The sequence below is a fragment of the Strongylocentrotus purpuratus genome, unplaced genomic scaffold (assembly GCF_000002235.5).
Source record: "Strongylocentrotus purpuratus isolate Spur 01 unplaced genomic scaffold, Spur_5.0 spur5_scaffold_6, whole genome shotgun sequence".
NCBI lineage: Eukaryota > Metazoa > Echinodermata > Echinoidea > Camarodonta > Strongylocentrotidae > Strongylocentrotus > Strongylocentrotus purpuratus.
The window spans coordinates 14,942,399-14,962,192 of NW_022145612.1; the positions used below are offsets into that span (position 1 = coordinate 14,942,399).

The window sequence follows — 19,794 nt, forward strand, 5'->3', positions numbered from 1 at the left end:
CTAGCGAATGTCTTTTCTTGGGCAAGTAGGGAATTTTGAAGGGGTGCTTAGTCTTGAAAAACTTTGTTTTGTATTCTGTATGGGATGTGCAGCTTTTCCTTTATTCTATGCCTTGTATGCACACTGGCTTTTAGAAATGAACCATCTGTTTGTATGGATTTTTTTCTTTAAGTGTAGATACTACTCCATTATTATTCCAGATTTTTTTTTAATGTCTCATATTAAAAATTTGCAGAAAGTACAAAATAAAACCAGGTATTTCTTATTCTTTTTAAATACATCGTGGAAAGTTTGAAACTGACAAATTGTACTTCCTTGTATTCCCACAATTCTACAAAGTATGCAATAATAATCCATAAAGTTACATGTATTCAGTGATAATCAAGGAAATAGTGGTGTAATTGAAAAGCAGATGAAATAGTTTGATATGGGGGGGGGGGGGGTGACACTTCAGACAAACTGGACATAGCTATCTTGATCAGTAATTTTTTTTTGTACAGAAATGTGTCTGCTGATGTAACATGGACTTGTCATGTCATGTTATGTTGTTGCAGCTGCAGGAGCAAATCTAAGTGATACAAAATATGCATTTTATAACCATTTTTTTTTTTAAATTCAAAAATTGCACAACTGTTGAAATGTCACCATAGATGTTGCATCTCTTCCTTGGTATAGATATAAAAAGATGTCAAGATTTTTGAGATTCCACCACCATTGTAAATTCAAAACTTTAAAAGTGAATTTAGTGTGATATCGTCTTCCTGATCAGCAGCAAACTATTAACCCTCCAAATTCATGCTATACTGATATGATGACGATGATAATAATATCCATTTTAGGCTCGGCCATGTATCCTGTATGCCGGTATAGCCATGCAACTGCAGAGCATGTGATATATTTTGTTTCATATATGCATTTTCTAAAACATAAAATCCCACCTGTCATTTTTCTTCCCGTTACTGAGGTGTATTAACAAGATTTGCTGCATTTTAACCATATATTCCATGTGTGGAGGTCACTTTTAAAAGGTGTTGAACACTAAATTGTACTCCATTTTTTAAAGTCAAGACTTAAAACCTTAAGTCTAACATATGAAGCTGATTATACACATTTGAAATGTGATAATTTGTTCAGACAACAAAATTTGTGAGGACAATTTGTGCTTCAATGTAGTTATAAATCTACATGTATGTGTAATTAATTTCTAAATTGTAAAAAATTATGTTTCAAATTGGTGTATTTATTTGGTAAATCTTTGTATGTGCTGCTTTCTTTTTTCTCTCCGTCCTTTCTCACATGTGCAATCCCCTTCTTATTCATATCTTGTTTTTATTTTAAAAGAGATTTTATATAAGAGTTTACTGTTCTACTGGCCCCCATAGTGGTAATGAATAGCACTGATAGAACATAGAAGAAATAATTGAATTATGATTATTGTTAAATATGATAATTGAAGATGAAGAGAATCACTTCAAGTCCATTGATCTGTACAAGAAAAAAGTAGATCGCAGTAGAATTCAGAAAAACATTTATTAGTCTTGTTTCTTTTGCTTTATTGGCAAGCTTTAAACGTACAATTTCATGTAGAATACTATACATTTATCATGTATATTTCCTGCATTTTTATGCAAAACTCCTTTAAAAAAAAATTGAAAACAAAAACTTTTTTATATTTTGATTGGTTTTCCAATGTTTTTGCATAATTATTTAACTACCCCTATTCAAATGATTTTTTTTAATGAAATTATCGAATGAAAATTTTCCAAAAACAAAATCTTCATCTGTTATGTAATTGCTTCCAGAGGGTCAGTCAATCAAATATCGTTTGTGTAAAATAGAAAATAATCTTTCATCTCTTCATTAATAGTTTAGGACAGTTTAGGAAGATGAAAATTACTTTATATGGAAAGATTTTTTAGTTATATTTTTCATGGTCTGAGAGACTTTTGACAATCATGTAAACCTGTGGCACATGTAAAGTATCAGAATGTGTGTTTGTTTTTTCTCCAAACATTACATCTGAAATATCATTATCCATAGATCTGCACTCTATTTCTCTGTTTTGCTGCATTTCCATTCCATTTCAAGTTTCAAATAGGGCATGCTTCCTAGGTGGCTGGGTTAACATTTTATTTAAAGGTGATGGCTTGAACTTGCAATGTTAGTTTTTTAAAGGAGTTTATTTTTTCCATTTCATTCATAGACAATCAATTTTTTTTGCTTTAATTTTTGAGCAGTAAAGACTCTTCAGCTGTTTATCACATATACATGTATATGAGCATGAAGTGTGGAGTAGCAATATTTCACACAAGTATTGGTACATTTATTCAATGGTAAAGAATGGTCTTCTATCTGAAATAATTGTACCCTACATTTTATATAGTGCAAACTTATTTTAAAGATAGAGCATACACATTTTGAATTTTAGCCAAAAACAGTATGTATATGATTATTACGATGGAGTCATGCCAAGAAATGATTTGTCAGTTTCTAGTACCAGGTAAAATAAGTTGAATTTTAAAAGTTTTTTTTTTTAACAGATCATGTATTCCAGCAAAAGATTATCTTTTAAGGCTCTTACAGCCTGCCTCGAAACTGAACAATACCTATATTGGTGCATTATGAACAAAGAAACCTTAACACTTTTATAATTTCTATCTGTAACCTGAAACGGATGGCTCAAGACCAAGGAACTTGGAGAGACACTTGATAAAGAATTTTGATTGGGTCACTGGACATGTCATAAACTGACAGATCACTATTGATGATGATCTGTAACCTATCCATGTTTATGTATGGATAATTAAGAACAGTAAATTTACATCCAATGGTATAATTATTGCTGGTCAGTGATGAGACCCACCTAGTTGAATTTGGAAATAACTGTTCATTACTGGTATTGAGATATCCAATGGAAATGCATGTCAAATTGATTTTATGAATGCAGTTTAATAGTAAAATGTGATTAAAATAAAGCGTTTGATCAACAATTGTTAGGAGCATGACTTTTCAACTTCTGTTTTGAGAAAGTTTACTTTATTTTTCTCTATTTCATTTGTTTAGAACTGAGCTTTATCCTTTCTGTGTATGTTCTCTTTTTGTTTTGTTAAAAATGTGTGTAAATGTATATACCAGTTGTTAATAATATAACTCATCCAGGCAAAATATGAATTATGTATAACATTGTTCTGCAGCTTTGCTTGTCAATGATAAAAATATGTATAAGTGAGAGTGAATGGATAAACTATTTCATGATGGAATGAAATATAAATGCAAAAAAGTAAATTCAGGCTGAATTGTTATTTATGGTGTACTTGTATTATTATTATTATTATTTTTTTTTTTTTTTTTTTTTTGGGGGGGGGGATGGTATAGGATTGAAAATATATTATCTCATAGGGGTAAATGAATCCTTAAAAAACAAGGGCTAACCAGAAGAGGGGAATTAGTATTTTACTAATGGCATGGCTGCCATAGGTGAACAAGGCAGGAGGAAGAGAAGGGGGGGGGGGGGGGGGTCTGCAGCCCACTTGAATTTTGAAATGATCAAAATCCTGGCAGCCATTACATCATATTCAGGCATTATATTGCTACATTATAAAACCAAGCCCCAATGTGTATGTGGGAACAGGTGGCTTTCAATAAATGGAAGTTAAATGTAGGACCAAGTCTAATGTGTTTTTTTTAAAGGGAGGAGGGGTACAAACATTTTTTTTACAAGAAGCAAACAAAACAACAAAAACAGGTTATCAAGTTGTCTTGGTGCTTTTAGTGTTAACCATTTTTTAAAGGGGGCACATTTTGTGTACTAAGGGTATCAAAGGGGAGGGGCCCGGGGGTCTCCCCTAAATTTGCCAATTCTATAAAGCATCCCTCTCCCCCTTATACAAGTGTATACAAGTGTGTATTTTGCTGTTCAAAGATGTATACCGGTAGTTCATTTTTGATCAGCTTGCAATACATGTATTCATCAAGCATGGTATGGATCATGCCATTTGAAACGGGCCAGACATTACGACAAATCTCGACACTAACAAGTGCTTGGGACATATGGAAGCAAAACGTCTCGGTCAGGGCCCCCAAAATATCCACATTTTTACACAGGGCTCATGAATGCAGAATCTAAAAATTAAATCTGGGCTCCCCCACCCCCCCCCCCAAAAAAAAAGTGAGTGTAGAGCCCTGCAGACAATTCATGTAGTTGTACTGTATCAGAATTTATATTTAATTGTATCGTGTATGATAATTCAGAACATTTATTTTCAAATCAGATAACTATTGGTTAAGATTTCACTGATGTACATGTAAATTGTATGTAATACCAGGGAATGACAGCTCACGGGTAGCCAATGGAAGGTGGTAGAACATTTTGAATTTATTTCTTAAAGAAAGCTGTGCAGTTATTGAAAATAAAGAACTAAAACACATTTGAAGTCTAAATTGATGGAATTAAGAGGGCATCGCTATGTCTGCTCATTCACGTTTTATAAATTCAATAGTACAGATATAAGTACTTCCTAAGTACATGTATTTGCTATTATATCGTGTCACCATTATTTCCCAGCATTTCCCAGTATTTCTCGGGAAGTTTCCAACCCTGGGTGACCCTGTACATTTTTTTTCTATAAAAAAAAGAACACAATTCTGACTAATAAATGATACAAAAAACAACAATTGTACTGATTTGATGAAATACATTTTATTACAAATAAAACAACACAATGTGACACTGACACATCGCAATTGCTTAAGCATTTTCTATTGAATATGTTGTCTTTTTCATTTCATAAAATCATTTTTTTCTACAAATTGTGCAAGAAAGTAGAACCATCTTGAAAAGAAATTGATGAAGAGACCATTCAAAACAGTCATATACAGTAGTACAAAACACACACTTCAAAAGTAAAGGCAGCATTAAAAGGCATAGATCTACAAGTATATAAGCTATAGTTACTGTACAATCAAGGACCTTACACTCTGTAAGCTACTTGTTTGTAATCCAACATTAGTAATTATGCATAAACCCCCAACACAAATATAAATGAATGGGCAGTGCATTCAAACTCAAAGAGTACAAGATGAAAAAAACCATTAATCCATTTTACACTGTCATAATAACTATGCATATGTAATAAATGATATGTACATATTTACAACCTGAGCTGCAAAAATATGTATTTTCTAATAAATTCTTGGCACATTTGAAAAATCAATTGATTAATGGATTGATTAATTCATCTTTGATTAATTTTATTTTATTGTTATTTATGAACAAAGCTACATGTATGACTTCACAATATATTACAAAACAGGTTACGGAAATGCAACAGAAATGAAGCATAAAATAACTGGTATTAACTATTAATGGGATCAGAAAATTAATGGCATATGTTCTAGTCAAACTGAGCCCCTCAGTACCAGTATTTTTTTGAACAATATATACAAAAGTAACACATCAAGCTTGGTCTAAAGTGTTTAGCAATAGCAAACTGACTGTATTTGAAGTAGTTACCGTAATGTGGTTTGTATTATGAAATATCATAAAGGAAAAATAAGCATCTTTACATTGGCAACATGCAGGGCTATGCAAGATCATTCATGAAAATCAGTTTTGTTGTTGCACTATACATTTTTGATACCGGTCCATCATATTTTGACTGAAACCATGTTGGTAAACTGTAAAACTTGTGGCACTTTTCCAATTAATTTTCAACCAACCTATAGTTAAAAGTTATTTTGATCAGTTGTACTAAATCTCTTTGCCAATGAGTTTCCTGATGCAAGGGCTGCTACATGTGATAATTTGCTATGTTGAACAAGCCTTCAACAGGTTTTCGAAGTTGTCATTATCAAGGCTGAGTGCCTGTACATGTATCTTGAAATGTGCATCAACCTTTGGAAGTTTCAGTACACTTTGAGTATGGCCGATTGTACAAAGCAATTTTTCAATGCATGTACTGGTATGGGGATCTGGGCAACATCTATCAGAAATGTTAGCTTATTTTAGATTTTTTTTTTTTACTTGAAAATTATATTTTTTTCAATCTATTGAATATGAATGAATGACCAATGGTACCTTTTCAAAAAGTACAATGAATACAAAATCATTCTGTCAAATATTCAGGGTCGTAACATAACATTTCAACATGTAATCACCGTTTCAATGGAATACCTTTTCTACAGGATACAAACAAATGGAATACAAAATCATATTTCAGAATGGAACATGCATATTAAGCAAAAAAATTCATGAATAGGCACTCGTGTGATTATGTGAACAAATTTAAGGTGAATACAATTGTTTAAAAAAGATTGCACAAACATGTTTGGCGAAGCAAAGGTGGGAAAGTGATTGCATATTTCATATGCTTCTGTGTATAACAATCAGTTACACAATGTGTAGAAAATAACGATGTGAGATGATCTAAAATTGCAAAGTGATTGCTGCATTTGATTTTGTACACATTATCACTTACTGGTATAGAAGGAGTTTTGCCTCCTATACAATAAGACAACTGTGCTTTATATTCACACAGACAGGCTCACTTTCTTGAGTTGTGTTTTAAAAAAGGGAAAGTGAATAACCATTCAACATGATGAATACATACAACGTTTGACAAAGGATAGAACATACATGTACATGTATCATGATACAGAGTTATATTGTGCCTTACAACTAACATTCAGCGGCTAAACATTTTCTATCAGCTTTATAAGGTTCTCACTGGCAAGTTTCTCTGATGTTTGTCCACTGAATCAGAGGGTAGACTATTACATGGAATACCAGATGCTTTGCACCTAATGAAATTACAAACTAGGGTACCGTATTTCCCGTCTTGAATCTAAAAAGGCTTACCAGTAACATCCTGATCAATAATTCATCCCTACCAGTAAGTGATGTATACATCAACCTATTTGACTCGGTTTCAATTCAGTTGAGGTGTATTTCACCCAGTCTACTTCTGGTGTACATCCAAAATATGACCAACATGTCAATTGAAATTCTATCTTATTGGGAATGCGCTATCTCACCTTTCTAGTTACTACATTAAGTGTTACGATTACAGTCAATTGCATCCTGCAAGAAAAACATGACATGTGCACACATAAATATTTCAGATAAACTATCTCTGTTTTCCATCTGGCTATCCAGGCTACGACACATTTACCCCATCACACATACAGCATGTTATATATATCACATGATATACCGGTATTAAGATTCTAGGCTTTGGATTGGACAAAACTGGAGGCATGAACTTCATTACTGACTGCTGGGCCTGGGCAGTATGCCATGGATGCAGATGAATTCAACAATGTGCAGTGAGACATGGGAACTACTCTTAGTAATCCCCTTCAAGTTGGTTCATTTCGATGTGCATATTTTCGTTTTAAGAATCGACAAATGGGGATGCGGTATACAAAACAAATATTGACTGCTTATTTTTCAGGAAACAGGCAAAATTATAGCTCCTCGGTTATCTTGAGAGTGCACTTTCTAATGTGCAGTTTCAAGATCACCTAGGGCAATAGTTTTAACCGTGCCCCTTGTATAATATATACAAATCTGCATATCTTCACATAAAAGAGAGAATCTAGCAGTCTAAATGACTAAATAAATTCACATATCAATTGATGGGGTTTCAGACTTTGTGATAACGATGCCTTTCAAACTGACATCTTCCGCTGCTAGCTCAAAACTGTCGTCGTCTTCCCTGCGTATGATGACCTCGTATGGACAGCATTCTGTCAACCCCAGACCAGAGCAGATCTTGGCAAAGAACCCCTTCTCCAAATCACGAACACTGTCCCACCAGCTTTCTAGATGCCAGGACAGTTGTTGAAAAGATGCATAGATTGATAACGATAGCGTGACTAAGAGGAGAATCACGGGCAGGGTGAGGATGAGTAGAGGACAGATTATCAGTCGGTGGACAAGCGTTCGTTCATCAAAGTAAAGCAGGAATACGTTGTACCATGTCAGGACACCGATATAACCAGTTACACACATTGCACACAGAAAGACGAATGGCAAAGACAGTATTGACAACAAAACTATGTGAGGCCCTTCTTGGTAACTGATTGTGAAGGCACTTCTCCGGCAATCAGGCTTCATCTTTACATTTTAATTCTCCTCCTGTTTGATGATAGTCATGGCCTCACATCCAGGCAATTCTAAACAGAGTCAATGTGGAATAATTTACCCAGCTTAGTCTTGAATCAAAATATAATCTTCATGTCCTTTCAAGATTCACTTGTCACTCATAATTGTTCATCATGTCCATGCAGATATATTATACCTCTATGTCTATGAGTATGACTCTGCACAATTGGAGAACATATTGTTGTCAACAAAATTTCAGTCCAGTCTTGACTTGAGTATATTCAGGCCAACCACTCCAGTCCAGGCAAGATTTCCATAGTACATGATCATCAATGATCAATATCATTTGGCTTTTGTTGATTAGATGATCGCTTCCTGTCTGAGCTGAGGCTGAGTCTATTTGGAAACGCCTCATTAATGCTGATTTATGTCATTTATATTATGACACGACATTTCATCGGTGTCAACCTGGAAAAACGGAATCCCGAAATGAAACAAGCTTTGGATCTGACTTGTTAGGCCTCTACTAACATTTTTATCAACAGCTTAGCCTATAAACTTGTAAACACTGCACTGTTTATATGATTACGGTACATACACAGTACACATGTACTACTACACGCAAAAATTGCATAGCTTCGATACTGTACTATACCTAAAGGAAACCGCGCGCTGAAAATCAGTCGCGAAGTTTCTATATATACAGGCTGCCAATTTAAGACCAAATACACTGATCGAATAACCAGCTCCAGAAAGAAAGAAAGTCTCCGTCGCGAAAACCATCGATGAGACCCGCCGCTTCCGAATAGAGGCGGCAGATTGAGGGAAGGGGGTACCACCAGCCCATACGCTTGCCCAGGGGCGGCGATCCCGAGGACAGGGGGAGGGAGCACGACCCCCATCTACTGAGTGGGGGGGGGGGGGTGGGGTCGTCTCTCCGGAAAATTTGAAAAAGCGCAAACAAAATAAAATGTATAGCAAATACTGACTAAAGACTACAACATTCTTTTTTCTGGAGGGCCCAAGGGTGCAGCGTTTAGACTAATAAACATGCAATATATCTTCTAGCTCGGTCGCTAGCCTCCCTCGCATAATATCCGTCAAAATGTAATGGTATTTTGTTGGTATCACGTATAAGCACAGTTTACAATGTATGTACTATGTGCTACAAAAATGAATATTCCGCTTGCTCTTTTCAATAAGGAGCCACTATAACATATTGTCTATATATTTGCCAGGCTGATATTTGCCATTTCAACTCCCACAGTGATATCAATATACACGTATATTATGACACAGGCCTAGTGTGGGAAATAGAAAAATCTCATCCATGCCCAAGCTCCTTACTTAATAAATTTACGTAAAGGTGAAGTGTAAAAAAGGTAGGTATCAGTCGTAAAAACAAGTTTTCGCACAGAAGACCATCCTAACGGTGTGTCGCCGTGAGAGATGACCCCACCCCCCCCAAAAAAAATCAACACTTAATTGCACACTTTCTTCTCCTATTGAAGCCCATGGTTGGATGGAGTTATAACCAAAATGTGTAGGAATCACCTGTTGGAAAGGGAGATCTCCCCCAAAAGGTCCTATAGGGGGCAGCATCCCAATGTGCCCATATGGCAACAATAATACATTTTTAAAAGGAATTCAGAATGGATTTTGATTAAACTTGATGGGATGCATTGATCAAGCAGAGGATGATATGAAATTGTTCTGAATGGTTACTGACTCCTCCAGGGGATGTGGCTTGGGAGTGTAGCACCCCGCCCACCCCCCCCCCCTACAAAAAGATATCTTCTCGTACATTTTGGACTTCTTTTCAAAAATGCCATACCAGATTTTAATCACTTGGTAGAGATCATCTTTAGAGGCAAGGGTGATCTAAAATTGTTCAAATGGGGTAAGTACCACCAAGGGGAACCTGGGGGCAGCGCCCCCCCCCCAGATTGTCAGTGGCAGTAATTGCACATTTTCTACTCCTTCTTGAAAGGGAAGAAGACCTTAATTTGTTTGAATGGGATACATGTCCGTGCAGGAGACTTGGGAGAAGCAGATGTCCCTATGCACTGTTCCAATGAATCCCATTTTCCTGGTGCAAAGAAAGGGAATGAAAGCTCGATACCTTAATGCGAGGTTCTTATACTTTCATCGGCTCAGGTGAGCATATAAGGTCCGTGGAACTATTGTTGAAAATATATTCATAAACAATTATCGCCTAGTGGCTGTGATGGTTGAGGCAAATCACTGGTTCCTGGGATCAACATGACAATGGAATTAGATTTTGGGGTCTATTATGCTGTTTCTTATAAGTTGTTGCTGTTCATAGTCTTTTTAAATGACATTGATTTGAAGTTCATCGTTAATCAAACAGTTTACTGGTATAAGTATTATTTCGTAATTCTTATACACGTATGAAGGTTCCCATAACGGAAGGGAAGGGGGTAAAAACATTGCCGCAATGAGCTAGTATCGGGTGTCATGGGGGTGCGACCCCCCCCCCCCGGAACATGAGAACCTCGAGCTTTATCAGGCCGAACTGAAAATGTAAACAACAATTTTAGAATGTCTGCCTGGTTTTGATTCTTAACTGGCTAAATTTGTTATGATTCCATCTTGATTATGTCACTCTCATGATCAGAGACACGAAAGAAATCAGGATCGAATTGAGACAAAGAGGAGATTGTGGGGATTATGCAGAGGCGGATCCAGGATTTGCCGATAGGGTGGGGGGGGGGGGGGCCTAAAATTTGAAAATCCGTTTTAGTCCCCGGTAATTTGAAAATCGCGCAGACCGTTATTTTCGCTCAGTGGGGAGGGGGGAGGGGGTAGTATGAGCACTAACTAAACATAATTATATAAAACACAATTTTTAAATATTTTTAAAATTATTATTACGAAGCAAAGTCCAGGGGGGGGGGCCTGTCGCCCCCCCTCCCCCTCCGTGGATCCACACCTGAATCATGTATATCATTGGAGTTTTCAAACGTCTGGGGACCTAACACTACGTAGTGTTAGAGTTCATTGAGACCCTCTTTGGTGCAACCGAAGCTTATATGGGTGCCACAGAACTTGAAAATGGCGGGAAAAGGTGGGATGCATCAAGGAGCTCTAGGTAGGATTCTTGGAGGCATCGACCCTCAGTCTTAATTTTCGGGAGCCACGTGCGCGTTATCTATCTGGTCCGGATAGATATAATAATTTTCCAAATATATCAATTAGTAGGTGGTTTCTCGGCAAGATGTATCATCACGTATTAGTCAAAACATATTCTTTCACATTATTGGTAATAAGAGCTTCCATTTCATTTTTTGAGAGGGGGGCGTTTCCGAAACTGGAGTTTACCTTTCATTGGTTTTAAATATTATTCCACTTATTCAAACTTCTCGTTAAAGTACTCTTCCCTATACTTTTTTATTTGATTTTTTAGTAGGTACCTTCTATATCAACATGAATCACTTTTAAAAATTAGGATAACAAATCATTACATTTTTGACACTCATCAAATTGACGAGTAATTATTTACATGTTATTTTATACGGTATGTACAACTCGAATCGTACGTGATCGTGAAACAAGAATATGAGCGTCAATTTGCTACGGACCTAAAATAGTTTTCTGGAGTTTTGACATGGTGTATTAGAGCTCGTATGGATGCCCCAGAATCCCAAGTCAACAACTAGGAAATTTCTTTCATATGTCGCTGAGCTTGAGAGTGAGAAGCCTGTTTTATAGCCATAGCTAGGTGAGTATTGCTAATCGTGTTGCACGTAAGCGCAGTCTCCATGTACTGTTTACGTGTGCGTGCACTGCACTGCTCGGATCTCAGCTACAGCTCACATGCAGTGTGCAGTGCAGTGGTAGTGCACGTCTACGTCTATGCTGGTACTAGTCAAAAGCCTTTTCAGCAACTAAACGAGGATATTGTGGTGTGGTGTCTCTCATAGTGGTCATGATTGATTAGTGCATAGTGCGTAGTGCAGTGTTGTTGTGCATTCAAGTTCAGGCTAGACAGACAAAAACCTTCTGGTTTGTGGAATTCTGTGAAGAGTGATCCATCCTTCGTAATAATTTGATTTGTATGAACTTGGTTGGTTGGTCCTCCAAAAATAAAAAACTTGTCTGACTCTGAGTCTGAGGCATGAGGTTTAACTGGAGGTGCGGCGTGGATAGTCTAGATGTATCTAGGGACAAGGGGGGGGGGGGGAGGACGTCTGGCAATTTTCAATTTGACATGGTCAGTGTGGGTGACAGCCTCCGGTTTAAGCTGGTTCCAATCACGCACTGTTTTCATGAATTGATTTCGCGAATGTGTCTGTTCTTGAGTGGGTTTGTTGAAATTGCCTGTTTATATGTATGCCCTCTTCTATCTCTGGTCGTTTTACTTTTAGGTTGGGTGTAGTCTTGAACGCGGAAAATAACAAACAGAATTGCAAAAGTTTGGTCTAGTTGCGGAAGTTGCCTCCTAAACTTCGATAGAAGTTTTCTCTGCCTTTTCATCATGTTTCATATTCAGGGGTTAGAGAACAGCACTAGCACTGCCACTGCCTTACCAAAAAGAGAAACTATTTGCTGTTACAGAGTTACTAATCACTGCTTAATGATGACATGACACAGGTCTGCTTAGTTTAATAATTCCAGCATCATTGATGGAGCATGTCATTTTCCATTCATGTTATTACTTCTCTCTTTATTTTACAAGGTAGACCTGGAAATCAACTGTAAGCATGGCTAACCAAGATTCAAGCTTCACAGATTCCAGTTTTGATACAAGTGAGTTTCATCCTCCCAAAAAAAATTGTACTTCTGTTATTCAAGTGAGAAATGAAAGATTAATTAATGAAATAATTTTTCCTTCATGGCAGTGAAAAAAATACACGGGGGCTTGGGGCGAAATAGCCCCCGAAATGCCCAAAAGAGCCCCCCAAAATCAGAAAAGAGCCCTGTAAATTTGCATAGAGCTCAATGCAAAACAAATTTTAGAAAGTTATTTTCATGCAGGCAAGCTTGAAAAGTAGCCCCCGAAAAAGAAATATTATTTTTTTCGCTGCTTCATGGCTACATTATTCATGTCAGAAATTTTCAGTTTATTCCATTAGAATCATGTACATGAAGTACTGCACAATAACAGTACTTACATGTAAAGCCAATTATTATTTTAGCCTCACATGACATTTCACCTTTTCACTGTACATTTCATACCCTGGATAATTATGAAAAAGTATCTTTATAGGTTTAATATGCTTCATTTACTTTTTAAATCAGGTTTGTCTACTGAAAGTGGAAGCCAACTTGCATTATGAACACTAATTTAGAATATTTGCAGACAATACATATTGACCCTCTTAATCACTCACTTTCATTGTAATCATTTGCAATGAAAAGGAAAGTTATGTTTAAAACATCATGTTAATTTCTTTCTCATGAAGTTGAGATTAGATTTAATGATGCTTATTTTGTATCTCCATTTTATCTTTCCTTTGAAGGTTTCCCAGATGATTCTAGTGTGAGGAGTAGTCTATCAAGACAGAACAGTGTTACCGGAATGTCAGGTACAAACACTGTCTTTAGTTATTATTACACCTTTTCAATGTAGTGCTGTAGCCGAACCGCCGAACCGAACGGAAGTTCGCCGAACATGGCACTTCCGAACCGAACCGAACCGAACCGAACCGAACGCAAAGGCCTGGTTCGGATGTTCGGCAGAAAAATGTAAATGTTTTTGCAAGCTAATAAACATGTCATTTTGTACCTAATTTTCATGTCATGATTGCTCATTTTATATTTACTTTTTTCCCTTTTTCCGCCTTTGTGATTTATGCTTATCCAGTGGTGGTCGCGACTTCACTGGCGCAATTTAAATCCCAAATCCTGACCACGCTACGTCGCGATCGCAAGCCATAAACAAGAATACATGTGCGTGATTAAAAACAACTTCAGCTCAAATCCATTCAACAAAAAAATAATATTTTAATTGTAACAATATCGGACAAATTTTATAATATAAATAATGAAATAAATATATATTATAGTATGGTATTTATTTATTCAGGAAAAATAGGGATTTCATATTTTTCCTATTGAAAATAAAAACTTATCAAAAACAGTTATTGACGAGCCTGCATGAGTCTCTATTTAAGATGGCAGCTTTCATGACTCTAACATTAGACAATAACCGTCTCGGAAAATCTTTACAAAATATTATTTATTGACAAATTAAAAACATGATTCTTTTAAAATGAAAATAAAACACGATTCAAGACGGAAATACGAATGTAAGTAGTATTTTTCTTCACAAATAATTACGTTTAGAGCAGTTTTTAATGTGAAATTCGTGCTGGTCGGAAGCAGTGTGCAGAAGTCCTCCGTGCTGGTCGGGCCCGGCAGGCAGGCCGACCCGCCCAGTGCCGACCGCCGTGGCTATAACGCTGCTTGCTATTATATTACCGAACCCCGAACCGAACCAAGTTCGGGTGAAAAATTGCCGAACTCTGCCGAACCGAACCGAACACGAACATAGCGTCTGACTTACAGCACTATTTCAATGTCATAGTCCTAAATGTAATGACATACATGGAGTAACAGGAGATAAGATGACCTTTTCACAAGCTGTTTGGATTTGCAATGAAGTTCAATTTTTCTTTGCAGCTCCTTAGAGCTTTCCAGAAGTTGGACTCTCCACTCCTTTGCCTATTTCTCTGTGTGAATTTATACCACTAGATGTTTGAAACCCATTGTGACTTTACTATTTAAAAGGTGATACTGCCCAGTATCAGAGGGCATCTGTAGAAACTAGAATCTAAGCCTTGTATTATTATATTATTCCATACTAATTGAATCTTGTAATTAAATTGCTATTCTCTATAGTAGACTTTGATATCATTGCAGAACTGTAAAAAAAATAACATAATGAACATGTGTTTAATATAAAGTGTCTACATGATGAGAGTAAAAAGAAATTTTACCAGAAGGAAATAAAACTTTGAAGGAAATATTATAATTCAGATCTTACTTTTGTCCTCCTATTAATATGTTGTAGATGATGACGATGAGGCAGAGGCATATAAGAGCTACAAAGACAGAAGAAGGAATGCTCATACTGCCGCTGAGCAGAAAAGAAGAGATGCCATCAAGGTATATATTCTTTTCTCACAACTCATAATGTACTTTCATTGATAAAACAGGATTTTTTAAATAATACTGCAGATAAGTCATAAAAATGAATACTCATTATGAATTTAGAATAGATGGATCTCCTTCAACTAAAGCTTTGATATTGAAAAATGGTCAATTATAGCACACATTATTGTTAAATTCCTTTCTTAACATATTCCAGAAATTGAATTCCCTGTAGGTTACTGTACATGCGCTCTGTCATATTGTGCTTTCTTTACTACTGTTTTGGTGGCAGCACTAATAAAGCCTTTGGCTTTCCTAGCTGTCTCCACATTCATATATATTTTTATTGTTGTATTCTATTGCATTGTTAGAAAGGATATGAAGACCTGCAGCTGATCGTTCCTACGTGCCAACAGCCTGATCAAGTTGGATCACAGAAACTCAGTAAAGCTACCGTCCTGCAGAGATGTAAGTTATATCTTTCTTTATACAATCAAACCTGCTTTAGTGACCACCTGTCTACAAAGACCACATTTTTTGTTTCCCCTTGAAAATGGTTTCTCAATGAAACATGTACTAAAGGAACCTGTCTACAAAGACCACGTTTTGTGTTTCCCTTGGGCGGTCGCTATAGACAGGTTTGACTGTATTTGGAGAAAGTACTTATTAACAAGGATGCCAGTTTTCAGGCTATTGCTTAAATTCAAAACCTTTTTTATGCCTATCTGTTGCATGCCTTTTCAGGCTTTTATTTGTAGTGAGCAGAATGTATGGGGCAACAACATGTCTCTTTTGAGGCTCATTAAGTAAAAGCAACTGGCATGATGGCATCCCTGTATAGACCAGTTGGTAGATACAACCTGCGGATGAGCTGACAAGGGTCATTTGTGATAAAATTGTTAAACCCACCGAGATGAATACATGCTCATGTTATGTAATCATTATTAGTTTGTGCACATACGGTACATTCTATAATACAAGAGGGCAAATAAAAGCTATTCATGAAGCACATACATGACTTTGGCATTGATTATTCTAAAATACACAAAGTGAGACTTCCCCACAAGTAAAAGATCTGTTGATATTTGGGGTCATTTGTCCCATGTGCTAACTACGAAATGGTCTATTAAGAGAACATATCTGTTTTTTGTAATAAACTTGTCATTTCATACATTTATATCCAATACAGCATAACAATCAACATTGCAATTTACAAAGTTGGATCTAGGGTTTGGCAAAGTGTTGATAAAAATTATACAATTTTCGCTCTTTCATCCAGGTTCCTGGTGTATATTTAATATTTGGCTGGTGTGCTTAATAACGGATATCGTGTGCCTAAAATTGCTAAAGAACTAACAATTTACCAATATAATTATATTCATGTGGACACATCCCTAAATATTTAAAAATGAGAATGAAATACTACTGTACTTCATTATCAAGATGTGTAAAATATTTTTTTTCTTCTTCCAGCCATCGATTACATCCAGTATCTGATTCAACAGAAGAAGAAGCAGGAAGATGAATTGGAGGCTCTCAGGAAAGAAGTCATGGCACTCAAAATTATGAAAGCGTGAGTATTGTGTTTTTTTTCTCTCTTTTTGAATCTTTTAAGTCTATTTCTATCTATTTTTTTCAACTGCCTAATATTCAATGTAAATAAATGAGCAGTTGTTTTTCGAATGAGATGACACAAACATAATGGCTTTTGACCCACAATCATTACTTCGGCCCAAAATTGGTATAAGAGGATTTTGACAATATTTATGAAAAGCCTGCTGTTCAGTCATCCTTGGCAGCACAATTATGAGATAACACAAACACAATGGCTTTTGTCCCACATTCATTACTTCAGCCCAAAGCTGGTACAAGAGGATTTTGACAATACATTTTGAAAAGCCTGCTGTTCAGTCATCCTTGGCCGTACAATAATGAAAATGACATCATTATACAAAGTCTTAGTTCTTCTTTACAATGAAATATGATTAAAGGTCACATTTATTATAACTCTTTAATTAGAAGCTACCAAAGTTGCGTACACTTTTTTTGATATGCACTGTATCATTGTATGTGTTACCCTTCCCAATATTTCCTATTACCCAGCTAATGTAACTAAGGATCAGACGTTCTTCTATGCACCTGCCCAGGTGCAGAAATAATCCTTCCATGTTTTGGCCATTGATTGAAACAAAACATGTTTATTGTTGTTAATATATATCTTATTCTAATTCTGCATTCTTACAAGAAAAAAATGAGGACATTTAAGACATTGAATAGTATTCATATAGATGTGCAACCCAAGAAATATTCTGAATTCCTTGAATAGTATTTTGTTATCACTTATCACTAATTATACAAAGCTATGCCCCATTTTCTATTCATACTCTAGGGGTCTCTAGCCCCTAAACAGAGCATAGCTTCTCACGCCCATTAGCCTTTGAGTGCCTTTCATGTTTTAGGGAGGACAGTCTATGTATTCTAAATCATTGATCTTTATACTTTTAATTTTGTTGATCAGTAACTATGAGCAGATTGTCAAGGCGCATCAGAACACACCAGGCCGTGGTCAGAACCAGGTGTCAGACCAAGTCAAGTTCAGTGTGGTAAGTTATATGGTTGATAACACATGCTATGGTAACAATCGCTATTCAGTCATTTTTGTACTTCAGCTATGGTTCCAAAACTCTACCTGACCCAAAACCTAGACTCAAACCCCATTTCAAAAAAAGCCTTAATGTAAATCTTTGATGAAATATATTCTGAAACAACTATCACCTGTGCATGTTTGAAAATTGAAAGCATGCTTACTCATGCTATTTATTGGAATGGATTAGGTGTTACGAGAGTACCATTACATAAAATATGATTTAGAAATGATCTGCAATATTTGAAGATATTCAACTTAATCCATTGGCTACCGAGTCATCTCATTCCCATAGACTTAGTACAGAAACCACCTGGTTCCCGCAGCTTGTGGATTAATAAATTTCTAAGATAACCGTAAACCAGGGCTTGACATTAACATGGACCCCAAATTGAACTTGATTGAATTGCACCTAAAAGTTATATTGTACAACCAAATATTAGTATACACACTTGTACTTGTTGATATTTTATATTTTAACCCGTGTATATTGCTTTGATGACAGTTTAAAGCGATCATGGATGCCCAGTTCCAGACCTTCAATGCCTCTATATCTGTCGCTAGTTTTGCAGAGCTTTCGGCATGTGTATTCAGCTGGCTAGAGGAGTACTGCAAGCCTCAGGTTAGTTTCATCCTGGTTACAACAGAATTAATTTATTAGCTATTCTCTCATGTGAATCACAGTCATACTCTGCTTTCAATTACATTGATTTAGTGTTTTGTCATGAAGAGAAATGTAATTAAAGGGATCCGGTAACTTTGTCTCAGATTCTGAAACAAAATTCTGGATTTAGCTCATGATGCAATGATAATTATAAACCTTTAGGTCAGCCAGGAACCCCATGACTTTTACAAGCCGATCGCCTGTCTGATTATCAAGATATTTATGATTGGAATTACAAATTTTGAAAACCGTTTGCCTGGCGGTTTTCATAACACTACAGTCTATTGGGGAAAACAAGTATGGTAAAACCGGTCACTCAAAGATTTTTACTTTTTTGAGGCACTTCTTGATCATTTTGAAGCGCAATTTTTTAGGGCTTCAATATTACACCATATCACAGACACTGATAACACGTAGGGCCGTGTATCTCAGATTTAACATTGTTAAACGATCCCTTTAAAAGGGAACATGAGAGAAAGAAGTAATTATCTGCACAACACAGGGATGCTAATTTGTGGATATTTCATTGATAAAAGGTGTTTTTTAAATAAACTATTTGATATTATATGGTTTATCTGCTCTTAATGTTTTAAAGTAGTTTCTGTGATGACTGCAGGTTCACAAGCAATTTTTTTCCCTCATACTGAACAAACACTTTGAAACCTCTATTTTAAACTAAATTTCTTCTACATCTGGATAGTATGGATTTGAAGCATGATGTCCGCTATATCTTTCCCTTATCTGGGTGCATCAAGAATATTGCATCATGAACAAAAAGAAAGAAAGAGAACACAGAAGTGGTGAAAATATAATCTAGCATGGATTTTTTTCACAGACCTTATTAGTTATGAGGTTTATCTGAAGTTAAATAGTCAGTTGTCACTATCTAGTCTCCTCATACCACTTCTTGTGTATTTTATTATTGATTATCATATTTTGTTATTTCACATTAGACACTCCGAGAACTGGTTGCTGAAGTCTTGAGGAAAGCAGGTCAGAATCAACTATACTGAACTGCAGGGATTCCATAAACAATGCAAAGACACTTTTGGAAAGTGATATATATATAAATTAAGGAAAATACAAACATTGAGGAGAGGGAATCTTCAGTTTATGCCTTGGAATACTCTCAACCCCCACCATTTTGTTTCATCCCCTGAGCCAGTGCATGCCGTATTGATATGGACATATCCTGAATGCTATTGGAGACCGACTCGCGCATATACTGCATTAACAGTGAGAGCGATGTGCATAATTAACAGAGCA

At 36.1% G+C, this 19,794-nt stretch overlaps 1 protein-coding gene across 2 annotated transcripts; it reads left to right on the forward strand.

Moving 5' to 3' along the window:
• Positions 1 to 11,637: 11,637 nt before the first annotated feature.
• On the forward strand, positions 11,638 to 19,569 carry LOC588533 (max-like protein X). Of its 2 annotated transcripts, none has more exons than XM_030972941.1 (9): positions 11,638 to 11,846; positions 12,804 to 12,874; positions 13,588 to 13,653; positions 15,141 to 15,235; positions 15,592 to 15,688; positions 16,694 to 16,793; positions 17,739 to 17,823; positions 18,370 to 18,486; positions 19,482 to 19,569. In XM_030972941.1, exons 2-9 carry the CDS (start codon positions 12,829 to 12,831, stop codon positions 19,539 to 19,541), a joined length of 666 nt encoding a protein of 221 aa, XP_030828801.1. In that variant the 5' UTR covers positions 11,638 to 11,846; positions 12,804 to 12,828; the 3' UTR covers positions 19,542 to 19,569. The 2 variants fall into 2 exon arrangements, with proteins under 2 accessions (XP_030828801.1, XP_030828800.1); XM_030972940.1 differs by having other exon boundaries at positions 12,808 to 12,874.
• Positions 19,570 to 19,794: the final 225 nt, after the last annotated feature.